Here is a 16,374-nt window from a genome sequence, read left to right on the forward strand (position 1 = left end):
AGTAGGGTTTCAATGCTTTACAAGTGGGTAGTACAAATATGACTTTTATGTTTTACACTAGGTGTTACTGGAAACAACAAAGCTATAGGAAAATACATCACAACTATGATCTTTCTGTATTTTGCCTGCCTCCTTCCATCCATTGCATTTGGGTCACTCAATGATGAAAACACCCGAGGAGTTATTGGTAAGTTCATGAGTTTGGTGCATCTGTTACAGGATTCCATGTATTCAAGCTGAGTAGGTAGGGTGACAGAAAATTCTGATAGTTTTTATTTGATGAATAGAACACCACCGAAGGCTTTTCCAGTTGTCCCATTCGTGACTTTTTTTTTCTCAGAAGACTAGAAAAATTGAACACTACTTTGGATAGTATCATCTGACTTGACCTGATATAGATATATGCTACTGTATTTTCAAATGATCCTCACTTTATAACTGCATAGTTATCTGCATATTTTTCCTAGTACAAGCTCCTGTGCTTTTGATCTGAATTGGATTGCTAGTATCCAAACCACTGGTATAGCAGTGGATGCTATACCAAAAACCAAAGCTGTATGCTTTGTTCTGTCCCAGTTGTGGCCCTGAAGCAGTTCATACTGCTGTTATAGTTCATAAGAGTCTTAGTTGAAATCTTGTTCTGAAGGCCTCCACAAACACTGGTTGTTTTTATAGCTGTTTAAAATAAAAGAAATATAAATGAAAAAAACAACACAGCCACCCTGCCCCCCCCCCCAAAAAAAATAAACACATACAAAAAAACCCCATCAAAACAAAGAACACCCAAACCCCCCCAAAAACCCAAACCAAACAAAAAAAGTCCACCAAACTTTCACATTTCAACATCTGGAAACCTGATGGCATTCTAAACTATTGGTACAAGTTTGCTAGCAAAGGGTCACTTTTTCCTTTCACAATATCTTACCTCAGTACCCTCTAAGCATTGCTCTTACTTGTTAGCAGTTGACTTCTATGCCCTGTAAATGCTTCTTGGTCAGGAAGGTGTTGGTTAAAAACCCTGTTTGTTTCCATCCTTCCTAATTACTTGTAGATGTGCAGAAGACAATCGTCGGCCAGTGTATTGGAGGGCTGCTTTACGCACTCTTTTCGGGGCAACCTCTAGTTGTACTCCTAACTACAGCTCCTTTAGCACTCTACATTAATGGTAAGTCTGTTAAATGTGTACATCAGGGGACCGATGTGATTGCTGTCAGTGAAATGGGACCTTGTACAATAACTTTGCAATCCTGTTAGAGCTTTAGGTGCATTTGTTTAATACATCAATGCTAAAGGGTTGCTTGTGGTGTTAAGGGAGTGAGGAGGAATTTGATTCAGGTTTAGTTAAAGTTGGTTTCTAAAGGAATCGTCTTTGCATAGAAAAAACATTGCTTAAGAATAAGTATTTCTTCTGCTTCAAGGAGGAAATCTTTTTCATCTGGTTTTCTCATGTGGCTGCATTTAACCAACTTGAGGATAAGAGCTTGAGACAAAGTTGGTTTTGTTTGGGCTTTTTTTTTATTGGCCTTTAAGGTGTGTTCAGTAGCTTCCAGTTACAGGTGCAAGCTGATATTACTGAGCCAGAGGTGTAAAGGAGCAAACTCAGTATCTATAGGAACAACCAGATGGGCTATGACTAGCTTGAAAAGTTTAAAACATGAGGTTTTGTCCCCAGTGCAGTGACTGAGTATATGTGGTGCAAAAGCAGGGGAGTTAGACTAGATGATCTCTAGAGGTCCCTTCCAACTCTGAAAATTCTGTGAAAAGCACACATGAGATCCCTTGCTCAACAGCATCCCAAAATGTCTGCAAGAGCAAGTTCAGAGGGCTGATTTTTATGGCCTTCATTCCTAGGAGAGATGCTTTGAACTGTGTTAGGGAAAGTTTTCCAAGTGCTTCTCCCTGTTTCTAGTAGAGAAAAGGGGAGGGAGAAGAACGATTTGGTTTGGTCCAGTGTTCGTATGTGAGTGTAAGACCAGGATTTTAATACTATCTGCCATAACATACATATCTGTATGCCATAACATACATATCTGCCATAGCCTAGAGAAGAAAAGGCTCTGGGGAGATCTTATTGTGGCCTTACAGTACCTAAAGGGGGCCTACAGGAGAGCTGGGGAAGGACTTTTTACTAGGACATGTAGTGATAGGACGAGGGGGAATGGCTTTAAACTGGAAGAGGGCAGGTTTAGATTAAACATTAGGAAGAAGTTTTTCACTTTGAGGGTGGTAAGGCACTGGAACAGGTTGCCCAGAGAGGTTGTTGAGGCCCCATCCTTGGAGGTGTTTAAGGCCAGGCTGGACGTGGCCTTGGGCAACCTGGTCTAGTGAGAGATGTCCCTGTCTATGGCAGGGGGGTTGGAACTTGTTGATCTTCAAGGTCCTTTCCAACCTAAACCAGTCTACGATAACTGCGTTGCAGTGAAGTCCTGAAATCGGTTCTTTTTGCCATCAAGCAGATGGGAATCACAGGGTGGTAATGACAAAAGTTTCATCTGACACATGAACACTTCATTTTTGCAGTCATCCGAGGAATCTGTGATGACTACAACTTGGATTTCAGTGCTTTCTATGCCTGGATTGGACTGTGGAACAGCTTTTTCCTTGTGATGTACTCCCTCTTTAATTTCAGTCTTCTGATGAAGCTCTTTAAAAGGTAGCTATTTTCAAGAAGTCATATTTTGATCAGATTATTCAGCAAATGGAAAAATTATACATTCCACAAGCTCCTTAATTACAAACTTGCTGCAAAATGTATTTTGAGAGATGAGGCTAGTATCATTTCAGCTTATTGTTCCAGCTTGAAAGAAGCTTTTAAAGATTCACTGGGTTTTGTTTCCTGAGGTGGAGTCTAACTAAAATTGGTATGTTTTCATGTAAATGCATGAATATGCTGATTTTTCCTTTGAATGGAGTTGAATGCAGACTCTGCTAATGGCTATACTAATTCTTGGAATTTTTCCACAGGTCAACAGAAGAAATAATTGCACTTTTTATATCCATCACATTTGTACTCGATGCCTTCAAAGGCATTATTAAAGGTAAGTCTTGCAACAGTGTCTTTCAGTGCAGATTTCTGCTTCGCTTCCTTGTCAAAGGGAAATATAAGGCTGCAAATATGCATGACGTTTGCTTGTTCCATGTTCATTCAGGGTCTTAAGGGAAAAAAAGTGTGTGAGATTGAAGCAGCCTTGTGTCAGCAGTTTACCTGGATGTGCAGAATTTCTATCAGCTCAAATTTCAGTTAGCTAAAATTAGTGTCTTAACTTAACAAATGGAGAAATCATATTAATGTTGCTGTGAAAGTCTTCTGATGATGGTCTCTTTGGTCCTGTCAAAAAAAGAAAAAAGTTCAATTTGAACACAGTGCATCTTGACCTCTTTCCTTGCCACATTATTAAAGCTACATGGAGGGGAGTCAAAAGATAGGTTGAGATTGCCTGTTCTTATGTGAGCTCCGAGACCCTTGTTTAATGCAGCATAAGGACTGCAGTACCTTCCAGCATGCTCCTAAAGCTCTTCTGCCCTTTCCAGCCACTTGGTCCCCATTTCTGCATTAAGCTCTATGTGAGTATTCATGAGCAGCCTTGGGGTTTAACAAATTTCCCTGGCATCTTTCTTCCTCCTGATCAGGATTGGCAGGAGGTAACTGTGAAAGTGAAACGTGAACAGAAATGCCACGTGGATGGCAATCTTTCTGCTCATCCCAGTGAGGAGTAGGCCAAGTCTATGTTCCCTGTTTGTTAGGACCTGTTGTCCAACAGCTGCAAGCTTGGGCTATCCCTTGAAATCCTTCAGGACACACCTAATCATCACACTGAGCACATCGCTTGTTTTCAAGATCCTCAGGCTTGGCTCATTGTGGTATCTTGCATGCAAGAATACCTTCAAAGAGCAGGTTTGACACTGCAAAGCAATTTGTAGTGAGATATTTTCTTGCTTCATTGGGAATCCTTAATTTGGCTCCTTGGGCATATGCTTTGATTGTGCAATCAAAGGGGTTTTTTTCCTCTGTAGAACACCTGCATCTTTCAAATATCTTGCTTAGACAAACCTTGGTGAAGGAAAAGCTGTTCTGGGATACTTTGCTTTCTCCTTCCTTACTTGTGTAGCTGTAAGCTTTGCTTAACATGTGCTGTTAGTGCCCTGTTCTGGAGGCATGAGGCAGTCTCCCTGTGTTACTGAAGTGTTCCTCATAAGAATATTCAACTGCTCTGTAAAAAATTAGGAAACTCAAATGTTCACAGGGCTTCTGTAGTAGACAGCTGATTTCCTGTAGCAGGGGAATGGGGCGCAGCTTAAAGGTACAAAAAGCACCCATTGATCTCAGCTGCCAGACTTGCAGGAATATGCAAGTACTGCAGTGGGCACAGGAGAGGATCCTGGAAGTTAATTAGTGTAATTAGTGAATTAGTGTAATTCTCCCTTGTACTTGGGAAAGGCTGAGTTTATTAGGAACAGTCATAATAAGATCAGACCAATGCTCTACTCGTTTGCCAGCTCATGTTAGCTTGAGCTGCATCTGGGGGTGTTCAGTGCATCAACAGATGGGACCCCGGGTCCAGTCATGCTCCCAGATGCAGAAGGGCACTGATGCTAGAAGGCACGACTTTATCCTTAACCCTTTCAGTGCTTGTATTTAAACACATGACACCAGTGCAGCTCAGCTGCATGCCTGTCTGTCGTCTTCCACTCCTGTTTTGTAGCAGGAGGTGATGGTTGCTGCTGCTGTCTCCCTCTCCCACTCAAAACTTCAGTTGGGCAGTTAGGTAGGAAGAGAGAGTTGGTACCATGCTGCTAAACGCATTGTAGTAACAGTTAGCCAGCTGACAAGGGGCTTTTGGGCTTTCTGAGTGCCAGGGGACATGCTGCTCTTGCTCAGATATGTTTTCCTCAGTCTGTTTGTAGCTTTTTTTTTTTTTGCAAGGTACTCATAGATGTGCAGGAAAGAAGGGGGGAGGGATGCGATACTGTACAGAGGAATCAAGCCATGTGTATTCACACTCTTCTGGTGACACTTTGTTTTTTGCCGTGTGACCCAGCCACTGAAGCCGTGTGCGTTTGATCTTGACATCTGCACTCTGCAGGAAATGGCGGTGAACCGGTTGAAGCAAACAAAGCGAGTTAATGTTGTTGGAGGGAACTTGAGCGTGTGCTAGGCTTGAGAATGGCTCTGTTTCAGCAAGGGCACCACCTGCTTTGCTGCTCTCTCTGGATGTGGGCAACAAGATTCACCTCTCTTTGTTATAAAAACAAACTATAAATTTGCAGGAATCAAGTCCTTTATAGCAAGTCTGTGGTGCAGGATGAAGACCTCTGGCTATCCATCTTGACATGTTCTTGTTGCTTTAACTAAAATACAACAGCGAAGTCAAAGTTGGTTGGTTCCCCCTCCCCACCGCCCCCATATCCAGGACTGAGTGGAGCAATCTTACCTAGTTTTGAGATGGGTGCAAATTGACTGCAGCCTGAGAGGTAGTGTTGGGCTGAACACAGGGCACCAAAGACATGCTCAACCCTAAATGTATTATTGCAGTATAGCCATGTGTGGGAAATGGAGAAAATCCTGGAGACCCCCCAAAAACTAACTTGTTTCTTATTCGCTCAAGTCCAAATCTAAATACAGAGGCATGCAAATACAACTCTGCAACTATGCTGAATGTATGTGCTGTCAGTTTATCGTATGGTCAGTAATTGTGCTTTTTCTCTAGGACTTAAAAACATTTAGGGTCAGCTGAGATGGTGAATCAGTTTTTAGCCCTGGCCAGCTGCTAATCCCCGGGAAATACTGCCATAATCATTTTTGTTGTAACAAAAGTGTCCTTTAACGTTCAGAGCCGGAAACTGCAAATCCTCCGACAACCTGTTCTGGGCCAGCGCGTGGGTCATGGCAGTGCTCTGTGCCTCAGTTTACTGGGTGTCCTGTGTGGGTTGGACACAGCTGTGAGGATGGAGGGAGGAAATGATAGCAGAGCCTCTTCCGTAGCACACGATGCAGAAATACGCAGCGCTAACAGAGGCCATAATGAGATTGCTCCTTACTGGGGGAACCTTTCTCTTGCTTTAGAAGTGCAATGATCTCCTTCTTTCTGGCTGCTGCTGGGAGCAAATTGAAAGGTTAAATTTTAAACTGAAAACCTTCTATGATCTTGAAATTTATATACCGAAGTATTGAATGTGAAGTAACTTGTCTTTTCTTGTGACCTTTGTGCCCTACTGACCCCACCCATTTGTCGAATGCCCAGACCCCTTTTCAAAGGTAGTACAAGTGGTAATAACCCTTCTGTTAAAATGGCAGCATAGCTAAACATACAGCATTTTACATTGGGCTAAGCTTCAAACCAGCAGTAACACAAACTGTGCTTGAGCCAAATTCAAGGTGGTTGCAAATGCCAATTGTGCTTTGCAAAAACATCTAAAGTTTGTTTTGCTTGTTTTCAAATATTTAGAATTATGGTTTTTGCCTGCTTTCCTTGTAGCTGTTGCAGATGGAAAAGCTGAGGTGCTTGGTGTTTTCAGAAACCTGATTGTTATTTGGGGGTAGAGAGAAATGTTATGAAAAGCATTGTACCCTAAGTTTCAGATTGTTGTATTTTTGCCTAAAGAGGATGGTCTTGTCCTAAACTTTTGAGTTACCCTGCGCAAAGTTTGAAGGGGTATTTTGACAAAAGTGAAGAAAGGTAGAGGGACTCCAAAGCTCTGACATAGTGCTTTCCATCCTCCTGTATCTTCCCATTGGTATGGGGGGGAGCTGGTGCTGTCTGCTGCTGTCTGATCATATAACATGGGAGCACCAAAGCTGCAAAGCCCAACAACCATCTTTCTGGTCTTACTTGCTCCTTGTGGCACCTCAGGCTCTTGTTCCCCAAAGAGGCGAAATCATCTCAAAACCACATTTACATGCTTGGAGCCAGCCAATATCATAGAAATAGGAATGCAGCTGTCTAGATGCTCAAGAGCAAGAATGTATTTGCAACTGTTAATTACTTATACAAATGCCTCTGAGCTAACCTAATATCTTTATGGACAGTTCCAGAGGCATCACTGGGTGTTTCACTTGAACAGGTTTACTTCAGGTGCTCTGTAACTCTATTTCAATTTGGAGCGTAAATTTAAATGTTCTACCAGGTTTTGGATGTCATCAACACTATCTTTAAAATCTGGACCAGCATTGGAGGAGAAGTAATTACCGTACGTTTTATTGTCCACTTAAGGAACTGTGCAGCCTGGTTGCTCTTAACTTTTTCAGAGATCCTGATGAATTTGTTTTCCAGGCTGCTGAAAGTAGGTGTCTATACATGTATACATATATATTTATTTAAGAGCAGTGATTCCAGTGCTAGGAACAAAATCACATAAATAATTACCAGTGGAAGTCCTTACAGTTCAAATGTGTTGTTTGAGATCAATTTAACTTTTACCCATTAAAATAAGTGAAAAATACATTTGTAAAGCACTGGCTTCACAAGAGAAGCAGCTGTCTTAATTTCTTTTCACTGGTTTGAGGGGTAGAGCTGTAAACCTGGTGAAGCGTAATGTTTAATACTGCATGATCAAGCAAGAACGAACCACTTTATTTTACTTGCTTTGATTGTCACAAACCTATCCTAATGCTTGCCTGTTGGTTGTTTGTACAGTTTTTAAGAAATATTACTACCATGGGCGCACAGGAGACAGTTACTTGGAAAAAGCACGAACTGATGCTATTCCAAGCCTCGGCATCAATACCACCTTCTTGATGAATTCATCAGTGAGCAGATCCATTTCCCTAGAGAATCAAACAGGCACGCATGATGTGCATTATGGACGTGAAACTGCCGTCCTTAGTCTCATGTTGATGTTGGGTACCCTTTGGCTTGGTCATACGCTCTATCAGTTTAAGAAAAGGTGAGTTACTTCACTCTTAGAGCTCAGCCTACTGATTATTTCATATTGCCTGTGAGGGATCGCTAATGGTTTAGATCATAATTTTGTTACACAGAAAAATCAGGTGGAACTCTTCCATTAGTGATGGTAGAAGCCAAAGCCAGAGATGAACTTGGCTGGCCACCTGAAAAATGTTAGCAGTAGAACAAAATGTTCAGTGACTGGACGATGCCCTTCCGTATTTGGTTTGGCATCACAAGTGACTTCTTAGAAACCCTTGGGTGTGAACCATGTGTTTCATGTTGGAACTCCTGTAACTACCACCACAAATAGGCATTGAACCATTTTGGTGGGCAAAATTCCCTGATGGTGCCAGGTCTACTGAGAATGTACCTTCAGTGTGCTTTTGGGAATCAAATGCCCAGCTCTAATTTAGGTTTCACTCCTGCTACCCTTAAAACTTAACTTGAAATGCTTGTAAGCATGTAAACTGAAGTGAGACACAAATTGGTGCTTGGAGGACTTTTTTCTAGCTTGCATCCTAGTTTCTTGTTTCTTTATGGATTTTGCTTATGCTTTCATCAGTCTTCAAAGGCTATAGATTCCAGAGGGTTTAAGGCTGAATTAAAGACTAGTTCTTCACTCAAAGTATCTCTATAGAATTGCAAGATTGGACTGAATTTTAGTTGTTAAAGCATTAGTACTATCTGGATTGAGCGACTGTACCTACACTGTGGTGTTGATGGAAATTTTTTGTCTTTAAACTGCAGCCCATATTTGCACGCAAGAGTACGTGAAATTCTGTCTGACTGTGCCTTACCGATTTCAGTTCTGACTTTCTCTGTTGTGGGTTCCTATATCTTCAAGGAAATCGAAAGTAAGTAATATTTTTTTTATTCTCTGGAATACTGGGGGAAGCTATGTAGGGTGTATGACAGAGAAATGAAATCCTAGGAAAGTTTTGCTAAAAAATAACAAAATTCTTCCATATAATTTCACAAATACTGCATGTACCTCTCACCACCCTAAGAGCTCAGATTTCCTTAATGGGAAATAGGATTTAAAACGCTAATCAAACCGAGGCTAAGTGAAGCTTTTTCTCTAAATAAATTATTTCAGTGTGTCTTTTCATTTCAGTGTAGTTTAAAGTACGTATCTCTTACAATAAAGAGGATCAACAATTTCTGGCAAAGAACAAAGGGTAGAGTAATTAGCAGGCAGGAAAGATTGTTGCCAGTTGTACAGCCATAGAGTTGATGATCCCAGTCTGTCCTCTTTGTCTTCACTTTACGTTTTCCTAATTTAGGTGAAATGGTGCGGAGCATCTGGGCAGTTCTAAGTTATACAAGGAAATCTAAAAATGCGACACCATTCATTGGCCAAATAGATCAGCTTTTCCATATCAGGAAGCGATAATGGGGACAGGAATTGCATTGTCCTGTGGTGACGTGAGTGGGTGATGTGAGGAAATGTATGGAAACAAATAAGAAATGGCTTTTTTCTGTGATGGCCATTCCATCCAGTTGCATTGTAAAATGATGTGTGGCCATGAGTGATTTGTCCCTAGTCATGGATTTCTTCCAATGACATTTTATACTAAAATGCCTTGCACAGCTTCTTGGATATGAGGAAGTTTTAAAATGCCTCTATCAGTCGATTAACAGAGCAGGATGAGTATACTGCTAGTTAAAACAAGGTTTTCTAGTCTAAAAATGCCTCGCATCTGTGGAAAATGAGTTTCCCTCTTGTTTTGCTCAAATATATGTAATGCTTCACTAGAACTAGCAGTAATCTGTCAAATCAGGATGGCAGCCAAGTTCCAAGAGGATGGAGGAAAAATATAAGCTAAAACAAACAGATAAGCCTGTCTTCTATGGTCTTCTGGCTCCCACATGCCAGAGCCTCACACTTAGTTTGCTGCATTGATTCCTAGTAGTTTGTGGTGTGGGTGAAACATTACTTGAGTCCACGTGGATGGCTGGACATGAAGGTGCCTCCTAACATCATTCCCTTCTTCTTTCCAGTGTCCAAATTTAACTACAACCCATCTGAGAGCTTGTTCGTGCTGGCCCCAGTCCAGTCCCTCTCCATTGGGTCAGTAATGAGCGCCATGGGGCTGGGGTTCCTCCTGTCTATGCTCTTCTTCATAGAGCAGAACATCGTGGCATCGCTCACAAATGCACCAGAGAACAGGTAATGCTTTTGGTACTCCTCTTCCTCTGTGGAGGGACGTCCTTGAGTCTTTTCCCAGCACTGCTTGTCCAAAGCTTGTCTGAATATCAGAAAAGATATGCAGCACACATTCTTTAGAACTACTCTTGTCACAGATGAAAGTAACTCTGCTGCTTAATTCCTCACAATCCCCAAAACCCAATATTGTGGCAGTGAGTCAAAGGCATTAATGAGCTCGTCACCTCAGCCTGTTTTTTCTTTTCCCATGTGTGAATCTTACATAGATATTTTGTGTAGTTTGAGGTCTGTGGATGTATCTCCCGATATTTAGTGAGTGTCTGACACATGTGGACATTTGCCCTGCTCTTACAGTACAGAAAATTTTTTGAAAATGAGAAGTCAGTGACATGCATAAATGTTATAGCTTGATATGCTGCAGTTGAGCATCAGAAAAGAAGTGTTTGGAGCTGTTAGTCTCTGACTAAAAAAGGTGGAAGTGAGGCAAAACACTGTCTAATGTCTGATAGGTCTGATTTAGGTGCAAACTTGAATTAAGATGTTACACTATTAAAATATTCACTCTGATTTTTTTTTTTGTCCCAACTGAAATCAGATATGATATCAAGAATGAACTTGTATGACTTTTTTCCCAGGGAAACTACCATGTCTCAGATTATTTTTTTTTTTCTAGTGTAATGCGTGGGAGGGTTCTCTCCTTGCATAACATTCATTAGCATTCTCCGTGTTGCAGCTGGAGTGACAGGGAAGAGGAGACAAGCTCAGATTCAGTTATACTAATTTGGTTTTCTTTGACAACTTTTTTTCCCCTCTTATCTTTATTATATCCCTTTAAGTAAAGTGTTGCATGAATCTGTAATGTAAGTGGGTCATCTCTTTCCTAATAAGAGTTTCTCTAAACTTTTGGTGTCTTGAAGGAATAAAAAGTATTCTTTGGAGCTTTGGAGTGTTTTTCAAATACCTTGTTACAGGGCTGAGCTTATGCTGATCAGGTATAAGGGCATGGGTTTTTAGGTATGGAACAACTAGGACCTGACACCTTCTGTTTGTGGTACCATCACAGAATAAAAATAGTGTTGTCTATACCAGCCAAATGGAGAATGTGCTGTTTGGTGTCTTACCAAATGTAGTGATTACCTCCTGTAGGGGAGGGGGGAAAAAAAAAAAACACAGAAAAGATCGTATTTCCTGAAAGTACACTGATGTGCTTTGCTAAAGAATAATTAAAGCAAGCATATAGGACAATCCAAGGAATACTGGGCTGGTTGGCCTGTGTGAAGATAACCTAGGTTAAAGCATCTAGATGTGTACGTGTGTGAAGTTAGACAAGCTCAGTGGAGTCTATCCATCGGTCAAAGCAAGTGTATATCACACACGGCACTGCAAGACTTCTGAGACCAGTGTCCCAAGGGGACTAAAATGATGCTGCTGTTAGATGCATGGCCTTTGTACATAGAAAGCCCTCTGAAGAGGGCAGACAGGACAATCAAATGATAACCTTGGGGATACTGGAGATGCTTTTGCTCTGAGAAAGCAGCACATGAGCAGGGATCATGCTATCGAAGTGTGAGCCAAGACAGGAAGTGTGTTTACAGTCCCACCCTTCCTGTCAGCACTTTGCAGCTTCAGAGCCATTACGATGTAGACATCTACCTTATGTAGTCACCCTGTGGCCTCCTCAGTCAATGGAGGTGAGCACTTCCAATGGGATGAGTCTTTTTTTGTTCCAAAATCGAACTCCACCCAAGATTTCTGCTGCCCAAACAATGGCATCTCCTGCTCTTTGAGACAGACATTAGGCATCGACCTTCATGTGCTCAGTCATGTCTACTAGCTCCATGCACCTCATGTTCTAGAGCATCTCAGATGGCTCCAAGGGTCTGCATAAGTATTGAACAGAGCTTGCTTGGGTGGCATTAACATACTTAAATGATGCTCCCTTTCTGGTTGATGGTGCCCATCAAGCAATTCAGCTGATCCCTTGTGTTGTATCAGGGTGAACATGGCTGTCTGCTCTGCCCAGGCAGAAATACAGCCATAAACATTTAAGTTGGGTATCAAAGTCTGACACTTGAGTCCTTCCCCAGCCTTTTTTAAAACTTTACTCATGGCATCTGAGCAGTTGGTACCAGATGGGTGTGTTCAGGAAAGGGGCAGATCTTGCAAAAAATCTCAAGGTTAAACTAGGTGCAAGTTCAGTGTTGGCAGTGGGAACGTGAAGTGGTCAGCTTCCTTGGTGAAGGCTGCCAATTTCCCCCTTCCCTAAGAAACAAAATGGGGAGACTACCCTGCATTCACCAAAGTTAGGAGCTTATCTCCTTGGTTGATTACTGAAGAGGAGCTGAAGCTTAATGAATTCATGTCCCATTTTCTTATCATGCAGTAGCAATTACATAATTAAGGGGTTATTGCAGCATACTGAGCACATGTTCTGCTTGTGGAGAAAGAAGGGGATATCAGGGTTAAAAATAAGACGGGTGGGAAACTTCAGTGTCAGTAGTTTGGCAACCCATGCCCAGATTCCTAACGACTCCCCACATGGACTCTGCTAGGAGATATACGTGTACATTTTGGGTGGACTCTGCAAGAAATGTAGTGGCAAAATGCTGATGAAATTTTGATGGGCTGTTATTTTAGTGGGTTGCTTTTCTGCTCAACATTGTTCTTTGCAGGAGATGACTGCTTTGGGAGTAAACGATCAAGTTTCATTACCTTTCGTGTTCATGTAATGCAGGCTGTAAAGCAGAAGTACAAAATCACTTTGTGCAGGGAAGTGTACTTCAGCGTTTAGCATTTGAGCTCAGGTTCAGCAAGAGCAGCCTGTTACAGTTTGCACTGGGTGTAACTGCTGTCAACAAAAACCTTGTTTCAGGTTGGTGAAGGGAACAGCCTATCACTGGGACCTCCTCCTCGTTGCTCTGATTAACACGGGGCTGTCAATCTTCGGCCTCCCGTGGATCCATGCTGCCTTCCCTCACTCCCCAATGCACGTCCGTGCTTTGGCCTATGTGGAGGAGAGGGTTGAAAATGGACACATATACGAGACGTAAGTAGGAACTGTGGAGTTGTCTTGGATCTCTTTGGTTTCATTTGTGGTTTCCTAATTCTTTTGGTGCAGTGGTTGCAGAGTTAGCTGCTGTCTTGAAGACCTGCAAGATAGGAAGGTGGAGGGGAGATGTACCAAATGAAGCCACCTCAGCCAGCATGGCCTGTGACCTTGCTTCATCCCCACTTCACCAAATCACTTGTTTTAGGACAGACACAAATTTATGCTCTTCTCAGTGGCTGACAGCAGCCTGCAGGAATTCCACCCACTCCAATGTAAATTGGCCGGCTCTTCCAGGGGACAAGGCCTTTTTCAGGTTTATGTTTATGGAAATCTGAAGAGATGCTTTGGCCAGATCTTTCCAGATGTCTTCAACAGAAAAAAACCCAGTCTGATTCATTGCCTGAAACCTGTCTGGTGGTTATTACAAAGGGTAGGAAGAATGCAGCATTATTTCAGAGCTCCCATAGCATCTTCCGCCACGTTTTGGGAAGGCGTGATGCTAATTAAATTCTCTTGTTTTTAAGCAGAAGTGACTGTGAAGCCGTGCCTGGTCACAGCTTTCCTTTCAAGACTTAACGTTTTTGCTGTTCTGAGTTTTCCAAAACCCTCTTATTGGAGACCTATAACAAAAAAATTAAAAACATAATCTCTATTCTGGAGCAGATTTAGTGAAAAATTATCTGGTCTATTTGATCTCAGTATGTTACAGTTGAGTGCCTTTACCTCAGAAGTGGTAATTTCCACTTACATGCTATTAGTTTTAATTATCCTGTCTTGGTTTCCATTTTCAGAGTTGCCACTTATCAAAAGTGAGGCTAAGTGGTCATTTACTTTGGGGGATGGAGTAGGTCGGTCTTTTAATTTCAGTCTCGCTTTCATACAGTTCTTTGTTCCAGCTGGCCCAGCCCAACCTGGTACAGCTGGTTTTTTGGGTCAGTGATGGACAGATTCCACCTTTCACATCTGGAAATTGCTGAGTACTGCTACTCTTTGCAATGCTTTTACAGACCTTTCCTGGGAAATTAGCCCCTTGGGCTCATATTCCCATTAGTATATGTTGGTATTAGTTGTTCCCACAACTATATGTCTTGAATAAATGCTAAACCCTATTTCCAAAAAAAAAAAAGCACTTTGTAATTTGAGTTCTTTAGGATTTTAATCCATGCTCTTGCTCCTGGTGTCCATGATCAGCTCTGGGATACCTCTGCTCTCCTCTATTTCTTTGTGAGATCCAGAATTTACATGTTGAAACCCACATGCCAAGCCTCCCTCCTGCATCTTCTGTTGTCAGTTTTAATACCTGGTGGCTTTTTTCCTGTTTTGCCACCCACTGTCTTGATTCTGCATTCTGGCGTTCTCCTTGACAAAGTCAAGTCCCTGCCTGAATTAAGGACTACCTTCTGCCCTTGTTCTCAGCTCCTTCACCCAGCTGCCCAAAAAGAGTATTGGAGAGCCCTCTTTGGCCATGCTGACTTAGAATCATAGAATTGTCTAAGTTGGAAGAGACCCTTGGGATCATCGAGTCCAACCATCTACCCTACTCTACAAAGTTCTCCCCTACACCATATCCCCCAACACCACATCGAAACGGCTCTTAAACACATCCAGGGATGGTGACTCAACCACCTCCCTGGGCAGCCTATTCCAATGTCTGACCACTCTTTCTGTGAAAGATTCTTTCCTAGTGTTCAGTCTAAATCTACCCTGTTGGAGCTTGAAGCCATTCCCTCTTGTTCTGTCATTAATTACCTGTGAGAAGAGACCAGTACCAACCTCTCTACAGTGTCCTTTCAAATAGTTGTAGAGAGTGATGAGGTCTTCCCTCAGCTTCCTCCTCCTCAAACTAAACAGTCCCAGCTCCTTCTAAGGATGGCCTAATCTCAGTAAGCACATTCCCTCCTGGTACAGCTCTTCCTCTGCTGGAGGCAAATCAGTATGTAAAGGAGTGCTGTAAACTGGATATTGGGAGCGAAAAAGGGAATGAGGATTTCCTAGTTATTTGAACTCCCTTTGAGACTGAAGCTTTTTGTTCTCTGCAAAGCATTGAGCTATAAACAGGAGACTCTGAACAATGTTGTCATCTCCTTTTTTTTTTTTTTCCTTTTTTCCTCTCAGCTAGCTCTGCTGAAAAAGAAACATTCTGAAGCTCAATTAGAAAATCAGGAGTTCTTTCAGCGCTGGCTCCCGTGGCAGGCTCCTTTCCTGCACTCGAATCAAAGCTCTCAGTGAGGATGATGATATAAACAAGAATAATGATCTGTCACAATGAAAGCAAAATTTTCTTCTCCCCTGTAGAGTAGCCACTTGAGTTTCATGTGGCAATCTGTGGATAGTCTCGTTACTCATATGGAGGAGGTTGGGAATGGCTAATCCCATGCTACCTGTATTTAAAGGATTCTGGGGAAATGAGCCTGCATTACGCTCTTTAATCTCCATTAATTACTTCATTTCCATCACAGCACAGACTTTATGGAGCTGTTTCCTCAAGGTCCAAACCAGATTCTGAACACATGCAAATTACAGGGCTTCTTCTGTTGACTTAATGCGACTGTTTGTGATTTTCTTACCGTGGAAATAAGAAAGGTACTAGAAGTGGTAGAAGACCAATTTGAGGCTGGGAAACCTCAGCTTTAAAGATACCATGCTCGGTCAATTATGAGCAGTTTTAACTATGTTCTGATAAGAAAATCCAAACTGCTTTAAGTGGCATTAGCAGGAGCTGGCAGTAGTAGTTGCAGTGCATCTTGTATGTGATCAAACACTCTTCAGTGCTGTGATACTGCTGCATCCCCAAGAGATGACAGCAGAAAATTTCACGAACTTCAAAAATCCATTACCAAGGGGCTGCTACTCTGAGCTGTTCTGTACTTGGCAGACTTGCATTGATTGAAATGTGGTAGCTTCATATCTAATTTTGATCCTGAGCTCTTTGACTTCATTTGCAAGGAGCCTAGAAGACTTGTGCGTGCTCGAAGTGATGCTTGCAGGTCATGAGCGTACCAAGCAGTGGGTTACGTCTTTGCCTGAAATAGCAGAAGTGCTTCCTCTGTAGCTTGGCCAATGACAAAGCCAAGGGAATTTTTGCTGTACCTGGGTGAGGCTAAATCAGTTCATGCATCCTTTCACTCCTGCTTTACTGGGCCACTTGAGAGGCTCGTTGTGGTTCTGATAACTCTGAAGTAGTTTGACCACTCCTCATCGGATTATCAGATTACTGTGAATTAGCACTGGCAGTTGCCCTTTAAGTCTCTGTTCATCTCCAAGACTTCTTG

At 42.1% G+C, this 16,374-nt stretch overlaps 1 protein-coding gene across 1 annotated transcript in view; it reads left to right on the plus strand.

Annotated features, from left to right (window-relative positions):
- Nucleotides 1-16,374, plus strand: part of SLC4A11 (solute carrier family 4, sodium borate transporter, member 11) — a 90,538-nt gene that overhangs the window by 66,310 nt on the left and 7,854 nt on the right. The window contains exons 11-18 of the mRNA XM_009882544.1: nucleotides 62-187; nucleotides 1,052-1,165; nucleotides 2,521-2,653; nucleotides 2,965-3,038; nucleotides 7,635-7,884; nucleotides 8,634-8,740; nucleotides 9,888-10,056; nucleotides 12,926-13,099. Of these exons, the coding sequence (XP_009880846.1) occupies nucleotides 62-187; nucleotides 1,052-1,165; nucleotides 2,521-2,653; nucleotides 2,965-3,038; nucleotides 7,635-7,884; nucleotides 8,634-8,740; nucleotides 9,888-10,056; nucleotides 12,926-13,099 (1,147 nt within the window). The remainder of the gene's footprint in view (nucleotides 1-61; nucleotides 188-1,051; nucleotides 1,166-2,520; nucleotides 2,654-2,964; nucleotides 3,039-7,634; nucleotides 7,885-8,633; nucleotides 8,741-9,887; nucleotides 10,057-12,925; nucleotides 13,100-16,374) is intronic.

This window comes from Charadrius vociferus, unplaced genomic scaffold (genome assembly GCF_000708025.1).
Source record: "Charadrius vociferus isolate BGI_N301 unplaced genomic scaffold, ASM70802v2 scaffold213, whole genome shotgun sequence".
NCBI classification, from domain to species: domain Eukaryota; kingdom Metazoa; phylum Chordata; class Aves; order Charadriiformes; family Charadriidae; genus Charadrius; species Charadrius vociferus.